The following is a 20,591-nucleotide window of genomic DNA, read 5'->3' on the forward strand; positions in this document are numbered from 1 at the left end:
GAGTTAGTGGTGCAGAAAGGTTGGAGGCTTCCTGAATATACAGTAACACAAGAATCTGGGCCAGCACACCGTAAGGAGTTCACCATGACCTGCCGTGTGGAGAGATTCCTGGAGATTGGTATAACGGGGTGATGGGGCTAAGACATTTTTTGCAGTGAGACGGACATCCATAAAATCTAGAAACGGTACATTAGAAGGCATAGGTTTTGCAGAGCCACTGGCCTTATGATTTAAGACTATTCAGTGGAGATGGCAGTTCTCAGCACATTTATGAATTCATTTACGACCCCATATCACCTTGGGATGTGACACTTTTTTAAAAATTACATTTTATATTTGTCCAATCGTGGTTCGATGTGTTTCTACCTAGGCTTGATCTCCTGTCCTAGTCAGACTCTGTTATAATGGGCAGAATAGCATTCCAGTTGCTATTTGGCAAGCTCATTCAGACACTGGCATTATCAAGACAGATTGGATAGTCCCAGTGAATTTTTCAAAAAGTACAACTTAATTGTGAAAAGTAAACCCTTTACTGCCTTTCCCTCTACCATGCTGGGTACACACTAGAAGAATTGGATAGCCTTATCGGCCACCTCCTGCCCAACATCCTTCCTTCTATTGAAAAATCAAAGGAGCTGGGAGCGTCCAGTCAGATACAGCTGTCATTTAGGAATTCTGACTGGCACTAGCTGTGGCTGTCAAAATACAATAGCTGCATTGGCATAGTTCTCCATTCATGCTCTTTAGCCTGCAGGCTGAACGGTGTGTGTACCCAGCTTTAGTGAAACATTTAAATTAAAAAGGCAGCATAGACATGGGGGTGTGTGTGTGGTGTGTTTGTTTGTTTTTTTTTGTTTTTTCTTTCTTTAATTTAAAATACTGAGGTTGCTGCTCAATGCTAATTGTTCCCACATGTAAAGACAAATAATTCATATGGCAGTGCTACGTCACCTGATTCCCATCCCACTGTGGTGTGTATATTCACAAATACTCCAAATGGTGGCTGCTAAATATGAACTTAAATAAAACTTGCACATGGCAATACAATGACCCCCCTATAGAGTCTGAACTCTTGATAAAGTCACGTGTGCATTGACCAAACGCGTTGGGACGGAGACTGTGACATTGCGTAGGATCAGAAATCGGACACCCAATGGCTGAGGACACAGGGCTGAGATATTTGAATAATTCTTGGAGTCCATGCCCCCACTGTGCAGAGCGTACTACCTGTGTGCACCAGGTATAGTGTATCTTTAAATGTGAGTAACTTTTTTTTATCTTGCGATAAATGACGGTGTTTTTATACAGTTAAACACTGTCAGCTTTTTTTCTTGCCTTTTATGGTACATCTAAATAAGGGTCAACATGAAAGGGAACAGGATCCCATGAACCTACATTAAGGGGGGTATCAATCCAGTGATTTTTACCTCCAAGTGGAAGGCGCGACTAGACCCAACTTGGGGTCACCCTGGGAGGGGAGCACAGTGTGACTGGTGAGGTAGCACTCCACTGCCATCTGAATTATTATTCTTTCTGGACCTTGCTTTGTGCAGTCATGTTGGAACAGGAAGGGGTCATCCCCAAACTGTTCCCACAAAGTTGGGAGCATGAAATTGTCCAAAATGTCTTGGTATGCTGACACCCTAAGAGGGGTGAAGCCACACCATTCCACCCCTAAACCCCCCCCCCCCCCCCAAATGATTTGGACCAGTGCACAAAGCAAGGTCCCCAAAGACGTGGATGAGCGAGTTTGGGGTGGAGGAACTTGACTGACCTCAACCCAATAGAACACCTTTGGCATGAATTGGAGCGAGACAGGCCTTCTCGGCCAACATCAGTGCCTGACCTCACAAATGCGCTTCAAGAATGGTCAAACATTCCCATAGACACTCCCAAACCTTGTGGACAGCTTTCCCTAAATAGTTAAAGCTGTTATTGCTGCAAAGGGTGGGCTAACTCAATCTTCATATATGGTATATAGTCAATATACAGACTAAGACGCCATTTAAGTTCATGCGAGTGTAAAGATGGGTGTCCCAATACTTTTTGCAATATAGTGTGGATTTCTAAAAATTTGAGTACTCTGGCCATTAATATTGAATGGGGTGGGTTTGTTTCTGTGGTAATATAACTCGCTCTCCATGCATATAAACCTCCCATCATCTAAGCACGGCCATTTTATGAAGCTTGTTGTGGACTAAGTAGTTACATCACTTTATTTTTACAGGCAGTGGCACATCCAAGAAGCTGGCTAAGAGGAATGCTGCTGCCAAAATGCTGCTTCAGATCCACAGAGTACCCACAGAACACCGGGAGAGCGGAGAGCCGGAACCTGAAGAAGATCAGTTCTCTATGGTAACTTGGGGTTATCTTTTGGGGGGGGGGGTGAATAAAGGTATTGGCATGGTGATCAACTTTATTGATACAAGTTCCCTCAGGTGCAGCTCTTGACATCACCAAAGGGCACATAATCAGTAAATTGACAGCTTACTGTAGCAATACGACTAGGCGCGCATTACGAGACTGCTAGACCTCTCTGCTATATGACTCTCGGGCACCCTCCACTGCCACATTTGGCACTTTTATTTTTTTGGGGTGGGGGGGTACCTGGTTTTGACAGGTTCCCACTTCTGGGTTAGATTGCAGTGATCTACAAGGAGCTTTGGTCCCTCCTCTGTGTAGTAGGAAACCTGTTAAGCTACACTGTTAGTTTTTCCCTAACCTAAGTCGGCAGCAAATTTTTGTTTTGCCCACACTGGAGCTCCCCTTTAACTAATAGTCCCTAGTCTAATAATTTTTCCTTCACTGGCTAGGTGAGTACTTGGATAAGGAAAATGGACTACCATCCCCAGGGACCCTGAGGGCGGCACAATAAGTTTGAGGACCACATATAGGCCCAGGTCTGCAGGTTAGGCACCATGGCATTGGCATATTTGTTACTGGACCTTCAGATCCCACTGACAGCAGGTAAAACAGATGTTTGGTATGCTGAGCTGTGTGACCAGCAGGCTAAAGATAAATGGACTAAAAGGCAAAGAACAATGGTCAAAGTATGTGTAATGCTATAAGTTTGCACAAGTCATCTGGTGGTACTTTGATTGCAGTAAACTCAAATCTGTGGTTTGTTGCACTTTACACATTATTACTTTAATAAGACCTAGTGAGTGAATGGGGGGGGGGGGGAGTAACTATGTGCAGCGGCACAAGTAAAGAGGTTTTATAGTGCGTGCGTGCATACTGTGTAAATTGTGCACAATTGGGATGTCCACGTAGATAATTGATGCAAAGAATCTTTCCCAACCGAAAAGGTAATGGGGGGGGGGGGGGGGGGGTCCTTTACTAAAGGCAAATCCACTTTGCACTGCAAGTACAGTCGTAGGTCCGAGGGGCACATGCAAGGGGAAAAAAAACAGCATTTTAGCTTTCACATGATTGAATGATACAATCGACAGAGCTTCCCCTCATTTCAGATCTACAGCGCCTGTACTTTAAGTGCACTTGTAGTGCAAAGGGGATTTGCCTTTCGTAAATAACCCCAATGTGTCTTGTTTTGTACAATGAGATGACCAGAGCAAGGCTTTGGTTGTGTCTTTAGCTGCGTCTTCAGAATTTCCTGTATTACCTTAGGATGGAACTCTGGTTATTTATCCCTGTACGTTATTGCTTTTTGATGTATTCATCAGATGATGATTTTTCTTTAATCAGTCATCTCTCCAGGACAACACCTGAGAGAGCATGACTCCACCACTGGAATGTCACTGTAGACTCTAATGCCGCATACACACAGTCTGAATTTCCGATGAAAAAAGGCAGATTGGAGCATCAGACTTTTCTGTTGGAATTTCTGATGGACTTTGAGAGCATGTTCTCTACTTTTCTGTCGGAAATTCCGACTGAGTTTTGCCTGTTCAAAAGTCCGACAGTGTGTATTAAAGTTGGTTCTACTCAGCCAGAGGTCTCCAAACTGCGGCCCACAGGTTGGATGTAGCCCTTTGCTTGTCTTTATCTGGCTTTTCGGGCACCATTCCTTCTACTTGTATGAAGTCTGAACACCAACGCTGAGGCAGCATTCCTATCACGAACACTAATGATGACATTTTTCCTCCTACTGACCACGGGCACTATGTACCCCTTTTTTTTTTTTTTTTTTTTTTTTTTTAATATTTACTTGGCATATTTGACAATACATCAAAGGAATAATACTAAAAAGAGAATAAACAAACAAGGTAATCGTACATGGTCCAAGGAGATCTGGAAATGAGATATAGCAACATATTGTAACTGCAGGGATTTCTTCCCTGTCAAAGGACATTCAGTTTATGTGGACATCTCACTCTTGCACTCCACTAAAGGATAGGAGGCTGGTGCTATGTAATGGTCTGACCATCAAGCCTGAAACATTTACTCCCATTGTTGGCTGGGGCATTTTCTACTCACTGGGCACAGTCCAGCCCCCTAAAGTCTAAAGCGGCAGTCCCCAACCTGCTTTGTGGCAGCCAATTTTTCCAGGGATGGTGGGGGAGGTTGGTGACGGTATATTGAGTCTGTTCTCTGGGGTCCCCCCTTTACAGCACAGTTTATCTGTGTCCACAGTCCCCTTTTGCCTCAACAGACCCCCCCCCCCCCCTTAATGCAGTCCCACAGTGTTTTCAGTACCCCTTTACAGTGCAGTCCCCTTTACATTAATGTAAAGGGGGGGCTGCACCTGTAAAGGGGCACTTTGATATAAATGTGCAGTCCCCTTTATATCACAGTGCCCCTTTACTTAATCGGTAACTATTTCCATGAGTCTTCCAAGATGGCCTGTATTACCTATCTGGTATGTTCTGCCTTTTCTTGGTTCTTGGACAAAGCTGGCTGGTTAGACGGACCATCTGCTGTGATTGTGTTTTCTTATATACATTTAGGGGTGAACTATGAAATGACCACTTGGCAGTTGAGAGCTTTCTGGTACGCAAATCCAACTAAGCTTTTATGTTCAACCTAAAACCACTGATTAGACTTTGAACACCAAACGGAGGGAGGGTCACTGCTGTTTTCTGTTTAACCCTGTAAATTCCACACCAGCATATGCAGAATTGTGTGGTTGTGACGTGACCCTATTCACTTCCTAATGAAATCGGGGGGGGGGGAATGGGGCTTTTTTCTTGCCGAACATGTGTGTACAACTCTTTGCAGGGGCATATAAATGTGGCTTAAGACTGGGTTCACACTTGCCCATAGGCTTCACCTGTTTCCGCAGCCAAATCACGCTGCTCATACAAGACGCTGCCATGCTTTTTTGAATGGCATCCCCATGCATCTTGGCTTGCAGCACGTTTATGGGAACCGCAGGTAGATGGCATATTCAATAGCATGTGGTTTCTCTGCGGTTGCAGTTTTTGAAAAGGGCATATACCTTTTTTTTCTGAGGCGCCAGCACAGCAGAACAGTCGAATGAATGGGCTGTCATGCCCAAAGTGGTTTGCACAAGTGGGAACCAAGCAGAAAAAATGTGGGAGGCAAATTGTTTAGCTTTTCTACATGCAGGCGAAGTAATGTGAGAAGGTTAAATTCTATTGTGGCAGTGTGAAATAAAGCTTGACAACTGAAGTTTGTGTTGCATGCAACACCATTTAAGACCCTTTATACTGGAGAAAGGGGGGGGGGGGCGGTGTTTGACTATTCAGTAGAATTGCATATGACAGTGTTATGTTACGATCTTCACATTATAAGTAATGGTTGTTATACGTAATATTTCTTGCCCTTTTAACATTACACGTCTCTTGTAGTTCTGCATCAAGAAAAAGGATACCTCTTACATGGTGCTTGTTATGTCTTTGCAGTGTACAGGAGGTGGAAAGATAGATGGGGGCAGAGGGCGAGGTGTGGCATGTACCTGGGACTCCCTCCGTAATTCTGCTGGAGAGAAGATCCTACATCTGAGGAGTCATCCCCTCACTATCCTGAGCTCGGGGTTCTGCAGCCTTCTTCAGGACTTATCCGAGGAGCAGAGTTTTCAGATCAGTTATCTTGATATTGGTGAGTGAAGGAGAAATACACCTGAAGAGTTATGGCTTCCGACTTTTTGTTAATGTTTTTAAAGTTTTAAAATAAGACCGCTAAGACTGTTCCAGCTTTTGTCACCAAAGCGGAAGTATCATTTAATTCCCACTCGAACTTAAAGTGAAGACTTCTTGTGTAAATGCAATATTTAACCACTTAAGCCCTGGAAGGATTTGCCTCCTTAATGACCAATTTGTTGCGATACGGCACTGTCGCCTTAACTGACAATTGCGCGGCCGTGCGATGTTGTACCCTTCTCTCCCCCTCCCACAAATGGAGCTTTCTTTTGGTGGTATTTGATCGCCTATGCGTATTTTTTTTATTTTTGTGCTATAAACAAAGGAGCGGCATTTTTTTAAGAAACATCGAAACAAATTTCTTCCTTGGTTAAGGTGTGTGTGTGTGTGTGTGTTTATTTTTTCATTATATACACTAGGGGGTGATCAAGGGGTTAAATGTGTGTTCTAGGGACTGATTCTAACTGGCGAGAAGGGACTGGTTGGAGGAGACATATCGCTGTTGATACTTGGTATGAACAACAGATGTGTCTCCTCGCCCCTGACAGAACAGATATCTGTTTACATTGACAGATCTCTGTTCTGTCTCTCGGAGCAATCAGGGGGTGTGCCTGGCACACACATCGGCTCCATTACGCCGCAGGCGTGCGCCCCCCTAGTGGTCTTAAAGAGGCGAGCCAACCTGCTGCAGTGGCTGGTCCATCTAGTGGTTAAGTCGCAGACCTGGAACAAACATGCTGTAAATGAGTGTCAAAAGTTTTTTACACTTTCTTTATTTTTGTACTTGTTCTGGGTCAGCAATGCAGTCGGCATTCTTGCAATAAGAATGCTTACATTGTAAAGCGCTGTGCAAACTGTTGGCACTATATAAATCCTGTAACAATTTAGACCTTGGGGGGCGGTCTCGTACACAATTGGTTTATATTCTGAATGACAGTCACACCTTTTCAAAATGCATGACACAGCGTCGTTCTGAGATCACGCAGTTGTCCCTTTTTGCCCCCTTTATGAATTCCGGCAGTGGATTCCTACATAATTCTTACATGACCGATTGCCCTTATCCTGAAAGCTTTTGGTATTTAAAGTAAAGATTTTCTTGCTATTTGCTTGTCGCTACAACCTCAATCTGTATTTCCTGCCATACATTTATTTTTGATGCTCCGTTCCTCATCTCTTACTATGTTGAACGTGCGTGTACTCATTGGCTTTATATTGTTTCCCCAGATGAATGCAGTTTGAGTGGCCTATACCAGTGTCTAGTAGAACTCTCCACCCAGCCCGCCACTGTATGCCATGGCTCTGCTGCAACTAGAGAAGCGGCACGTGCAAATGCAGCCCACAATGCCTTGCAGTATCTGAAAATCATGGCTGGGGCCAAGTGAATGTGGCGGGGGAGCACCAGCTCCCCCAGGAAGAATGAAATCGCACAACCAGCTTACCTTATGTCAGTCAAGGACTCAAGACTTCAGGAGCCTAAATTATAGTCACATAATTACGGAGATGGAAGTGACACTGGTTATCAAATGAAGATGCATCTTTTATATATTGCATTTTTATTTTGGACTGATGAAATCCTACATATTTAAATGTGGTATGTTTCCATGTATGAAATGTGGAAAAACCAAGTGGGATTAAGGGATATTTTTTAGGTTTCGTTGTAAACTCAAGTAAAGAATGGCCGGCACTCGGAGTATACAAGAGCTAATCCTATATTGTCAAACAATAGAAACCATTGCAGAGTATTGCAATCTACCTAGCTGTACTAGAAGCTCAAATCTTTTATTTTTTCAAATTGACACCTGGCCTAGCCCAATTGAAATCAATAGGTTTTTAAAGGGTTACAGTCTGTTTTTAGTTCATAAGCAGCCAGAGTAGAAAGGCCTGTCCCCTGCCAGCTTGTAACAAAAGGATCCCGCAGTGGTCTCTCTGCACTTGTTTAATATCCCCCATGCTGCTAAATGGAGATGTGTGGCACTGACTGGGAGCGGGCATTTCTGCTATGGCAGTAGCTGCATTGCAACCAAAACGGGCTGTAAGACGGAGTTCTGCGTTTTCTCGCACAGTAGAAATGGTTTAACTGGAAAGTACAATTGGGATTTAATCTCTACAAATGAATATTGTCATGAACTCCTCCTCAGACATACAAGTGCATGTATGATGACATAATCAGATTTCTGTTATGAGATTGAAAAATTACCCCGACTGTTTCCTGGTAATTCGGCCTCTTCAAGTTTTATTTTAAATGTTATTAAAGTTTTTCCAGTGTTACATGTTTTTACCCAAACAATTTACAAGTGTGGTTTTGTTTTTTCTTGTTTTTTCCTTTTACGTTTCATACACAACACCTTCTAGTGCCTTGTACACACGATCGAAATTTCCGAGGGGGTGTCGGGCATTTTTTTCATCGGATAGTCCAACAGTGTGTGGGCTCCATCGGACTTCTTTTTTCCATCTAGTTTAGAAATGGAACTTTTATTTATTTATTTTTTGTTATGGAAAAATTTGATCTGAAATTTTCGATTGTCTGTCACCACGCATGCTCAGAATGACGTTGACGCATGCTCTGAAGCATTGAACTTTATTTTTCTTGGTGTCTTACGTCACCACATTTTGGACGGTCGGAATTTGATCTGACAGTGTGTATGCAAGATGGCTTGAACGGAATTCCATCAGATTTTATCCGATCGGAAATTCCGTTCGTGTGTACAGGGCATAAGACTTAATTTACGCAGATCTGATCTGTACTGTGTGAAGACCATCTTCAGCTGCCCAGTATGCAGAGGTGTTCCATCCAGGAGCGTACAGGCAGCCTGTTGAATTTGGTGACAAGCAGCTGACTGCAGACCTCCACACAACTCGGAGTGCCCATCGGTGGGTCCGATGCAGATTGGGGAGGAAAGATTGATTTCAACAGGCTGACTGCTTGGAACTCCTGTTCATCCCAGGCAGCTGAAGATGTCCCTTGGGAATGTGTATTCAGTATGGATGATCTGGGATGTTGTAAGGACACATGACATTTTAGACTAAAAAAAATATTTTTTGCAAAGATGACAGAATTGTACCTCAATGGTTTAATCCTTGTTCAGTTTAAGTGATAATGCAAAAAATAAAGCATTCTAAAGAAATGTGCTGGTTCTGATATTTGTGACAGATCAGACTCATTCCACACTTTGTTGGGGCTTCTTTCCACTAGGCCAGAGATATGCAATTAGCGGACCTCCAGCTGTTGCAGAACTACAAGTCCCATGAGGCATAGCAAGACTGACAGCCACAAGCATGACACGCAGAGGCATGATGGGACTTGTAGTTTTGCAACAGCTGGAGGTCCGCTAATTGCATATCCCTGCACTAGGCTCTTAAGAAAAAAACAATGTGTTGGATATACATCAGTGTGTGAATTTGTTGTTTTCTTTTGGAATGTACTATATGCTGAATCACAAATCTCGCAAGCTTTAACATGGAAATATAAATTCAAGTTATAAAAATACGTGGTGATCCTGCCATGAAGGTCCTTTTGCAGGCATTTTCTGTTATGGGATAACAATGCTCTGTCCCTCACTATAATGCTTGTGCATTGTCAAGTCACATGGGCATTTTAACACTCATTGCACAGGCTTGGCCCACTATTGTCACTATCAGAAAACCTGCTGTGGGAATGCCATGCAGCCTGTGCATGTAGACAGGAAGTGGTTGCAAGAGATCAGTACCGATATCCCACAAAGGGTAAAAAAAAAAAAAAAAAAAGCAGTGGTAAAGCATCTTAATGTCCAGTTGGGGGTTTTATGTCTTTCTTCTCCTTAAACCACATGAGCACTGGAAGGTTTACCCTCTTCTCCCTCCCACCAACAAATAGAGATTTCTTTTGGTGGTATTAGATCACCTCTGTGGTGTTTTTTTTTTTTTTGTGCTATAAACAAGACTGACCATTTTTGGAAAAGCTTTTTTTAATATATAAATATATTTTTATGCTATAAAATCTATCCAGTAAAAAAAAAAAAATCACCAATTTAGGCCAATATATATCTGCATATTTTTGGTAAAAATCCCAATAAGCGTGTATTGGACTGCAATATTGTGTTGGCCAGTGACCCTAATACAGTGATAAAAATATGCACGGTCACTGTACTAATGACACTGGCAGGAAAGAGGTTAACATCAGGGGTGTGATCAAAGGGTTACATGTGTGCCTGACATGCACTTTATTACTGAGGGGGAGGTGTTTTTACTAGACGGCATGGATTGTTGTGCCTGCTTTGCAGAGATGCAGGATCCATGTCTTCTGTAGTGACAGAACGGCGATCTGCCTTGTTTTACATAGGCAGACTGCCATTCTGCCTGTGTACTGAAGCATCAGTGGGGGCTGGCAGACCTGCCAATTGGCTCCTGGTGTCGCTAATTGCAGTGGGAGCAGGCTGCTGGTGGTGCAGGATTACATACTAGGTATGTGATCCTGTGCAGGAGAACTGCCGTGTGTGTTAGCTTTAGCGTTTTATATATCAAATTTTTTTATTTTTTTTTGTTTGTTTGACCTATAATACATATAACGGGTTATTTTTTTTACATAGTGTTTTGTGCAGCGTAAGTCTATGCACATTTGTTCTGCACAAATAGGACAACAAACTGAGGCTATTCCCTGTGCTGGATGAATGTTAATTAAAGCAGGGGTTCTGCGGGTTTAACTTTTTTTATATCTGTCAAAAGAATTGTAACAGCGCTAGCTAGGTACTACTCACCTGCTACGACTATCCGCTCCGATTTCGTTTCAAAGAATAACTTTCAAAACATCCTGCAGGCCTTTTCCATCTTGCTTTTGGGCATGTTGAATCCCACAAGCAAAGATGCGACACTCGAGCTGGTCTCCTGTGAGTGTTTTAACGTCACTCCCAGGAGACCTTGCGCACAGCCTCCAATTACGCCTCGTTGGGGAAAAGGAGTGACACGCCCACGCCCCGCTGGGAAGAAGACCCCGAAGTCATCTAGAACACAGGTAAGGATACACATTTAAAAGAAAATGACAACGCAGCAGTGCTAGATTAGGGCTGTAGGTAGGAGAGCAATGTAATTAAATTTTAGGTTGAACCTCCACTTTAATTTTTCCCCCAAAGGGAAAGGCCACTAGATGAGGCATGTCTATATGATACTTAGCACCATCTAGTGGCCAAATGCAGGTTTTTCTATTTAAAAAAAAAAAAAAAAAAAAAAACTCCCAGCCCAAGAATTATATTGGCCTTTTGACTGGTTTTGCCATATTTGCACAGATCAAACTTCCATGCATTTTCAATTTATAAATTAATAATTATATATATTAAAATCTGCCACTTGATAGTTCACAACACTCTAATGGTGCCCCATACACTAGACCAGTGGTCTCCAAATGGGGCCAGATGTGTCACTTTTCTTATTTGGCCCTTGAAATGCTTTGGAAAACCTGCTGATTGGACGATTAATTGAAAGGTTAATGTGGATCTCACCTGTTAAAAATTGAACTGTGCATGTAATAATGTTTACACTTATATAGCACCAATTACAGCGATGCCGCTGTGTCCAAGCGCTGATAATGGTTGTCATTATTACCCAACTCAGTGGTACTCATTTTACCGACCTCGGAAGGATGAATGAGGTTCTCAATGCCATAAAAACTTTGAAACTCAAAAGACCGGGACCTGTTGGGTTCTCTGCTCTATATTTTTATACCTTTGTGGCAATTGTGTCTCCTGTATTAGCCAATGCTTTCAATTCCCTTCTCAAAGGTCAGACAAGAAACGTTGACAGCGATTATATGCATGCTTCCCAAACCTCACCTCATCACCTCATTTCTCTTTTAAACCTAGACATTTTACTGACCTCGGAAGGACCCCACCGGGATCGAACCTGCAACCCTTGGGACATAGGCAATCACAGACTGCTGCAAAAGAGGCATTCGCACTCTGCGCTATCTTACCAGCATATGTGACCCTGAAGCTAAAAAAATGAACAAGAAACTGATTAGAAATATCATCAAAAAGTAAATGTATTTCAGTAATTCAATTCAAAAAGTGAAACGCTTATAGATTCATTACACAGAGTGATATATAATTCAAACATTTATTAAAAAAAAAAAAAACATGTAAAGTGCGAGAAATGCCTCCTATAGGGGGGAAAAAAAATAATGCATTAGAAAATTAATATTTTAATCAATGATTATATTGCGAATACACACTGTTAAAGCAGAGTTCCACCCAGAAATGGAACTTGCGCTGCCCCCCCTTTGGCACCTCTCAGGAAGGAGCAGATACCTGTCAAAACCAGATATTTGTGCTCACTTCCGTAAAAAATCGCTGCGCATACTGCAGCTGCTGACTTTTAATAAATGGACACTTACCTGTCCAGCACGCCCGCGATGTCGGCAGCCAAAGCCGATCAATAACTCATATCTCGGCTTCCCCCGCCACCATCCTCGGTGAGAGAATCGGCAAGTGAAGTGTTGCAGCTTCACTGCCCGGTTCCCTTCTGCACATACGAGAGTCATGTGGCGCGTCCTCTCTGGTTCCCACTGTGTTCTGGGACCTGTGTGTTTCCCAGAAGATGATGGAAGGGGCGTGACTACCGCAGGAGTCTATTCCCAGAAGTGGGTGCAAATACCTGTATCTGCACCCCCCCCCCCCCCCCCTGAAAGGTGCCAGATGTGACACCAGAGGGGGGGGGAGGGTTCCGAAAAAAGCGGAGGTTCGCTTTTTGTGTGGACCTCCACTTTAATCAGACCAGAAATATCTGAAAACCAGTTTAAAATGTTTATAAAATTGGGGGAAGAGATTTGTGGGGATGATAAGAATGGAAGAATATCATCTGCAAATAAACACAGCTTATGATGGTACCCACCTAGTTCTAAACCTGTAATGGACGGTTCAGTCCTAATTCTCTGGGCTAATGGTTCAATAAGCAGGGCAAATAGAAGAGGGGAAAGAGGACACCCTTGTCTTGTACCTCTTCCGATACTAAATGCATCAGATTTATATTGTGCATATTTAACATATGCTTTGTGTTGATTGTATAATGCAGCGATCCATTTTAGGAAATGAGGGCCAAAGCCCCATTTCTGCAAAGTAAAATGCATATAAGACCACGATATAGAATCAAAATCTTTTTTTATGTCTAAGGAGAGAAAACAAGGTTGAATGCAATGGCCCAGATTCAAGAAGCACTTGCGCGGGAGCAAGTGTGATTTGCGCCGCGCAAGTACTGATTTGCTCCCATGCAAATTTGCGGCTGATTCTGTAAACCAGCTAAGCCTGAAATTCTGCCTTTTTCCCGCGCACGCAGCCTCGCTGCTCCGGCGCAATTCTTGCGCGGGGTGTAACTTGCGCATTCATGTTATTCCCTCAGCTAATATGCAAATTAGGTACTGCCGATGATTCTGAAACATGCGCATGTGAGGCGCATCTTGCGCTGGAAGCGCGCAAGCTTTTTTCCCCGGGCAAACTTGCTCCTTCTAAAAGCAGGGGCAAGTTAGCAACAGATGGCCACATGTCAGCTGCAGGAGCGCGCAACTTCAGCAGCACCTAGACAGACGAGCTGAACAAGCAGAGCACCCACATTTTCGGGACCTCACATCTGTGCACCAACATGCCAGGGGCAGCTATGGTTCTTGATATTCTATTGACTGAGCCGACTCGTAGGAGGGCACGGGAGAGGATTTACAGAGGGCGCTACAACCTTTTTCATATGAGTGATAATGAGGTGTATCGCATGTTTCGCTTCAGCCCTGAAGTCATCCTTGAGTTGGTAACAATCCTGCAGGATGACATCAGCAGCCCGACCCATCGGGGACGGGCATTGCAGCCACTGGTGAAGGTAGTGGCAACCCTTCATTTTTTGGCAAGTGGCTCATTTCAGCGCACAGGTGGAATGGTGGCGGGGATGTCCCAATCCAGCATGAGCAGGTGTGTGCACCAAGTGATCCCTGCAATACTCAGACGCATGGGCACACAATTTATCAAACCAACCACGGCTGACCTGCGGCAGAAGGCAATCAGTGATTTTTATGAAATAGCCAGATTCCCACGCACTGTGGGTGCAATAGATTGTACCCATGTGGCACTACGCCCCCCCCCGGCACCTCGAGCATATCTACTGCAACAGGAAGCATTGGCATTCGATAAATGTGCAGGTGATTGTGGATGCACATGGCCTCATATGGCATGTCCGTGCCAAACACCCAGGGTCAAGCCATGACAGTTTTATTTACCGACACAGCCCCATCCCAACCGAGTTTGACCAGAACATGTATGGAGACAGCTGGCTGATTGGTGAGTGACATGGGTGTCAGGTATGACTGCCCCCCCCCCCCCATGATGCAGACATCACAAGGGGCACATGCACGACTAACATCCTCCTGTCTTTTCCCTTCCAGGTGACGCAGCATATGCCCTGGGACCTCACATGATGACCCCATTTCGTAACCCTCAAACACCAGGAGAGGAAAGATTTAACGAAGCCCATGCACGTACCCGTGCGGTGGTGGAGCGCACATTTGGCATCCTTAAATCTCGATTCAGATGTCTGGATAAATCAGGGGGGACCCTGTTGTATTCACCCAACTTTGTGTGCCAAATCATCGGGGCATGTTGTATTCTCCACAATTTTGCTGAGAGAAGGGGCATGCACATTGAGCTACGCAATGACCTTACCCCCGAACCACGCAATCCCCCCCCCCCCAATAAACACTACCGGATCTTCTGAGGGAAGAGCAATCCGGAATGGTCTTGTGGAACGTCTCTTTGCACATTAAACACACCCTGATCTTGTCACAAGTATAATGCATGTATGCACAACACTGTGGTCCCTAGCACACACACACGACACATGCACCCCAAATTGGATTAGACCCAACAATACCACATGGTATTAGGGAGCAGCAACGCCGCGTCAAGGCTCCAATTATGTTGCTGTCCATTCATACACCTTTCACATGGCAGAGGGTGACACCCCTTTTCCAGCAGGAGTGCCACCCCCCCCATTCACACACCAGTCACACTGTAGTATACACTCCTCACCGTGTGTAGGGACTCCAAATAAATATAAAAGCTCATATTCTGAGCATATAATAAAACAAATAGCTCATATTCTGAGCATATAATAAAAAAAATAGCTCATATTCTGAGCATATAATAAAAAAAATAGCTCATATTCTGAGCATATAATAATTTTTCAAATTATATAAAAAAAAAATTCTTCTTTGGGCCAAGGGTGCCCCGGCTCCGGCTCCTCAATCTCCGTGGTGCGGAGGAGGCGTGGGGATGGAGGGGGGGAGGAGCATCAACCCCTACTTCCAGACTCCTCGCAGGTGGTGGCTGCATGCCCTCCATGGCGTTGGCCAGGCGGGCGAGGATGGTGTTGGTCTGGCCCAACATCCGCATTTGGCGGGTGGTGGTGTTCCGCTGATGACGGCGGGTAACTCTCCCCTCCTCCCGCACTGCAGCGGTGTTGGCCTGCACAGCAGCGGTGTTGGCCTCCACCGCAGCTGCCATCCTGCTGACCTCAGCGGTTAATAAAGCGGGGGCGTTCTGCTGAGCCACCAAGCAGGTGACTATGGCCTTGGAGTTGCCACTTATTTCATCCAGGCTCCGTGAGACATGTTTGTCCCGGTCTGCATGCAGGGTGAGGGCATGCTGCACAGAGGTGGAGGTGGATGCCATGCTGTCCGCCAGACGTCTTACATCTCCCACCATGGCCCCTATATGGCGGCTCTGCAGGGCCTGCTCCTCCAGCAGACCCTGACGGAGGCTGGAGGGTATATCCCTGGTTTTGAACAGAGCCTTCCTGGGAGGAGAGGCTCGGGCACGGACAGAGGGAGAAGGGGAGGGGTCCACAATGGAGGGGCTTGCCCTGGAGGGGCTTGCCGTGCTGGCCGGGGGGTGGTGGGTTGATCAGGGATGGTGGTATCCTCCTGGAGGGAGCCAGAGTCCTCCTGGATAATGAAAAAGGACTCCTCCTCCAAAACCACTTCCTCCACCATACTTGTCCCCGGTAGGATCTCCTCCTGTACCAGCATTGCCATAATATCCATGGGGCCTGACTGGACCCCTGGCTCAGGTATGGATGGCGTGGGTCGCCCCGCAGCCGAAGACGGCCCAGCTTCATCATCCTCATCACCACCTGTGGATGACACCAAAAAAAAAATTGTTGCTGGTGCAACACACTTCTCACATGTTCACTTCTACCCCCTCCCATGATGCACAGCAGATATGAAACAAAAATAATAGTTCCATGTTCACTTCTACCCCCAAATATGTTCACTTCTACCCCCTCCCATGATGCACAGCAGATATGAAACAAAATAACTTACCAGTCCCCAAGTTCCCAACAGTGGAGTCGTACCCTGCAAGTCCCTCCACCTGCTCCTGCACTAGAGTTTGGGCAATAATCTCCTCCTCCTGATTTAGTCGGATCTTACATCGTGGTCCACCTCCCGTGCCACCGGTATGTTTGCGGATAAGAGCCAGTTTCTCCCGGACCCTGCGCCTCATGTCATTTAGTTTTTTCTGGATGTCATCCCAGGAACGCTCTTGATTACCCAGGGCATTGATGTCCAGGGTTATGGCTTCATAGATAGCCCTCCTTTGGGCAACGGTGGTGTTTGGCCGCTGGGCACCATATAGGACTTCATTATGGCGCTGGAGTGCAGCAATTAGGGTGTCCATCTCCGCAGCCACGAAGTTGGCCTTTCTTTTTTTAGTTCCTTTGGGAGGTGCCATCTCTTCAAAATGGGCTAAATTTCCTTGCTATGGGGGGGTTGGAAAAAGCAGGATGAAATTCAGCAAAGAACCTGCGCAAGTCTGCTCCTATTTATTTGCTCAGTGCAAGCAGCTGAGCAGGATTTGCCCTGAAAGTATGATAGGCGCAGTTTGACGCATGCGCAGACGGAAGCGCCATAACTGCACATGCGCGCGCCCGGCGCAAACCTCTGCTGAGCCGAAAAATGCTCATTTACATAGGGGCACACCCACTTTCACTTGCGCGGCCTTGCGCCCTCAGCTTTGCCTTAAACAGGAGCAAATTAACTGAACAAACGATTCCTGAATCAGGTGGCAATTTGGCTAAATTGCCCCAGCGCAGAGAAATTCAGCTGAGCAGCTCATGTGTAAGTAATGGGCAAATCTACCTGAATCTGGGCCAATGTGTTTTAGCAAAAGTGCGATAAGAGGATCGCCCAACGAATATTATCGCTGGTTTTGCCGGACAGGCATGAAGCCTACTTGGTCTCTATGGATAAGATTTCCTATAAATCTCTTTAACTTAGTAGCAAGAATCTTAGCTAAAATCTTGGGGCCAGATTCACAGAAGAGATACGACAGCATATCTCCTGATACGCCGTCGTATCTCTGTGTTAGGGCCGTCCTAACTATGCGACTGATTCATAGAATCAGTTACGCATAGATAGCCCTAAGATCTGACAGGTGTAATTGAATTACACTGTCGGATCTTAAGGATGCAATTCTAGGCCAGCCGCTAGGTGGCGAGGCCATTGCGGCCGGCGTAGAATATGCAAATGAATACTTACGGCGATCCTCGAACGGCCCGTCGATCTAACTGTACGTTGTTTCCGTTGAGTTACGCCGCGTAAAATTAGGGCTGAGCCCTAGTTGTCCTAAGCCATGTTAAGTATGGCCGTCGTTCCCGTGTCGAAATTTAAACATCAACGTCGTTTGCGCAAGACGTCCGTGAATGGCGCTGGACGCCATTTACGTTAACGTCTAAGCAAACAACGTCGGTGCGACGTCATTTAGTGCAATGCACGTCGGGTAATTTACCCGACGGAGCATGCGCAGTACGCTCGGCGCGGGAACGCGCCTAATTTAAATGGTGCCCGCCCCATTTGAATTGGGCGGGCTTGCGCCGAGCGCATTTACGATACACCGCCGCAAGTTTACAGGTAAGTGTTCCGAGAATCAGGCACTTACGCTGTAAACCTGTGGCGGTGTAACGTAAATCACATACGTTACGCTGCCCAGGAGCAACGTAATTATATGTGAATCTGGCCCTTGATGTCTAGGTTTAAAAGAGAAATGGGGCGATAATTTGTATCATCAGTGTGAGGTTTGGGAAGCATGCATATAATCGCTGTCAACGTTTCTTGTCTGACCTTTGAGAAGGGAATTGAAAGCATTGGCTAATACAGGAGACACAATTGCCACGAAGGTATAAAAATATAGAGCAGAGAACCCAACAGGTCCCGGTCTTTTATTGAGTTTCAACGTTTTTATGGCATTGAGAACCTCATTAGCCGAGATCTGACCTTCTAGCAAGTCCCTGTTTGCATTTGCGCTACAGATGGAAGAGAGATATGTGAGAAAATTCATCTGCCTTAGGAGGTATCCAGCTCTTTTTTGAGATAATAAAAAGTTGCTAAATTGCATCTAAACTTTTGTAGTATTTTCACAGGTTGATTAGAATAAATGGGGCAGATCCACAAAAGTATTACGCCGGCGTATCTCTTGATACGCAGAGTAATTTCAAATTTTGCGCGTTGTATCTTTGTTTTGTATCTTCAAAACAAGATACGTGATTACCAGTCAGTCGTATCTTGTTTTGAAGATACAAAACAAAGATACAACGCGCAAAATTTGAAATTACGCGGCGTATCAAGAGATACGCCGGCGTAATACTTTTGTGGATCTGCCCCATTTATTCTAATCAACCTGTGAAAATACTACAAAAGTTTAGATGCAATTTAACAACTTTTTATTATCTCAAAAAAGAGCTGGATACCTCCTAAGGCAGATGAATTTTTCTCGGCTAGATCCGACAGGCGTACGTCTTAGTACGCCGTAGGATGTAAGCTGCAATTCTTCGGCGGCCGCTAGGTGGCGTTTCCGTCGAATTCCGCGTCGAGTATGCAAATTAGCTAGTTACGGCGATCCACGAATGTACGTCCGGCGCATTTTTTTACGTCGTTTACGTTCGGCTTTTTCTGGCGTATAGTTAAAGCTACTGTTATGTGGCGTACTCAATGTTAAGTATGGCCGTCCTTCCCGCGTAGAAATTTGAAATTTTTACGTAGTTTGCGTAAGTCGTTCGCGAATAGGGATTTGCGTAGAATGACGTCACCGTCTGAAGCATTGGCTTGTTTCGGGTTAATTTCGAGCATGCGCACTGGGATACCCCCACGGACGGCGCATGCGCAGTTAAAAAAAAATGTCGTTTACGTCGGGTCACAACGTATTTACATAAAACACGCCCCCATCACGGCCATTTGAATTCCACGCCATTACGCCGCCAAAGATACACTACGCCGCCGTAACTTACGGCGCGGATTAAAACAAAAAAGTAAGTTACGGCGGCGTAGTGTATCTTAGATAAATGCGCTGCTGTACGAGGATCTGCCCCAATATCTCTAGAAATTTTCAGGCGAATTGGCTTAGAGGGTTTTTGGTAGGATTTAAGTGTACGTGCCAATAGAGTGCCTGCCTGGTTTATTAGCCTTAATGTAATAATTATGGTGAGATCTTTTAAATTGTTTTGTCAGCTGATTCTGTAAGAAATAATTCAAATTCCAGTTTGGCTTTATCCAATTTAAGTTTTAACTTAGTAGAGGGGTTATTTTGAAACACCATAGGAACCAATCACAATAAATTTATAAAAGTAAAAAAAAAAATATTAATGTAATTAATTATTTTTTTATCTTTTTTACTTTTAACTCAACCAATGGAGAAGGTGCCGTATCTTCATTTGGACTATCGACCACCAACTACCCATACTGTACAGTAATTTGCGCTCTCTATGGAAAAGTGCAGCTTGTCTTAGACATATCCCATGAAGAATCGGTTTATGCGCCTCCCATAGAGTAAGTGCGCATATGTCAGGGGTAGAGTTATGTATTAAGTAATCCTTAAGGGCAGATTCAATATCTATTTTGTGTTTTTTAAAGAGGGAGTCTTTGAGATACCATGTGGGGTCATGGATTTTAGGAATCATAGAGGCTATGACAGTAAAGACTGCATTATGATCAGACCATGGTAATCACATTTTCTGATACAGAATTTGGTGTTTTCACTAGTTGCAAGCCATAATCATCAACATTAAAAGAAAGAAATGCTTAAAATATATAAAGAATCTATATAATATGAGTTTCACTTTTTGAATTGCATTACTGAAATAAATTTACTTTTTGATGATATTCTACTTTTTTGAGATGCCCCCTGTACATAGGAAGAAACCATTGCATAGGGGATAAAAAAGAAATAACATTTTCTATATTGACTGTATTTTCAAGGTCTGTCTTGAGCAATGCCTGTAATGTCCAAGAGAACTGGCCACACACATTACATTCAAATGTTTGCTTAGATAAAATGACGGATAATTAAAAGGTGTGTTGGCTCATACAAGATTCCAATGAATTTATAAAATTTGAATGAAGATATAAGAAATATTGGATTGGGCTATTAATATTCCTGGCTATGCTCTCTTTCGGAAAGACAGGGTAAAAAGGAAAGGTGGAGGGGTCTGTCTCTATGTGAGAAGTGACCTCAAAGCAAGCGTGAAAGAGAACCT

The 20,591-nt window shown here is 44.4% G+C and overlaps 1 protein-coding gene across 5 annotated transcripts in view; it reads left to right on the forward strand.

Moving 5' to 3' along the window:
* The window catches only part of TARBP2 (TARBP2 subunit of RISC loading complex), a 28,204-nt gene extending 19,858 nt beyond the window's left edge, over positions 1–8,346 (forward strand). For 4 of the 5 annotated variants that reach the window (XM_040340712.1, XM_040340713.1, XM_040340711.1 and 1 more), the window contains exons 6-9: positions 1–118; positions 2,228–2,355; positions 5,826–6,021; positions 7,287–8,346. In XM_040340712.1, the coding sequence (XP_040196646.1) occupies positions 1–118; positions 2,228–2,355; positions 5,826–6,021; positions 7,287–7,444 (600 nt within the window). In that variant the 3' untranslated portion in view covers positions 7,445–8,346. The remainder of the gene's footprint in view (positions 119–2,227; positions 2,356–5,825; positions 6,022–7,286) is intronic. The other variant, XM_040340715.1, reaches the window with a different exon arrangement.
* Positions 8,347–20,591: the final 12,245 nt, after the last annotated feature.

The sequence above is a fragment of the Rana temporaria genome, chromosome 2, assembly GCF_905171775.1.
Source record: "Rana temporaria chromosome 2, aRanTem1.1, whole genome shotgun sequence".
Classification (NCBI taxonomy): domain Eukaryota; kingdom Metazoa; phylum Chordata; class Amphibia; order Anura; family Ranidae; genus Rana; species Rana temporaria.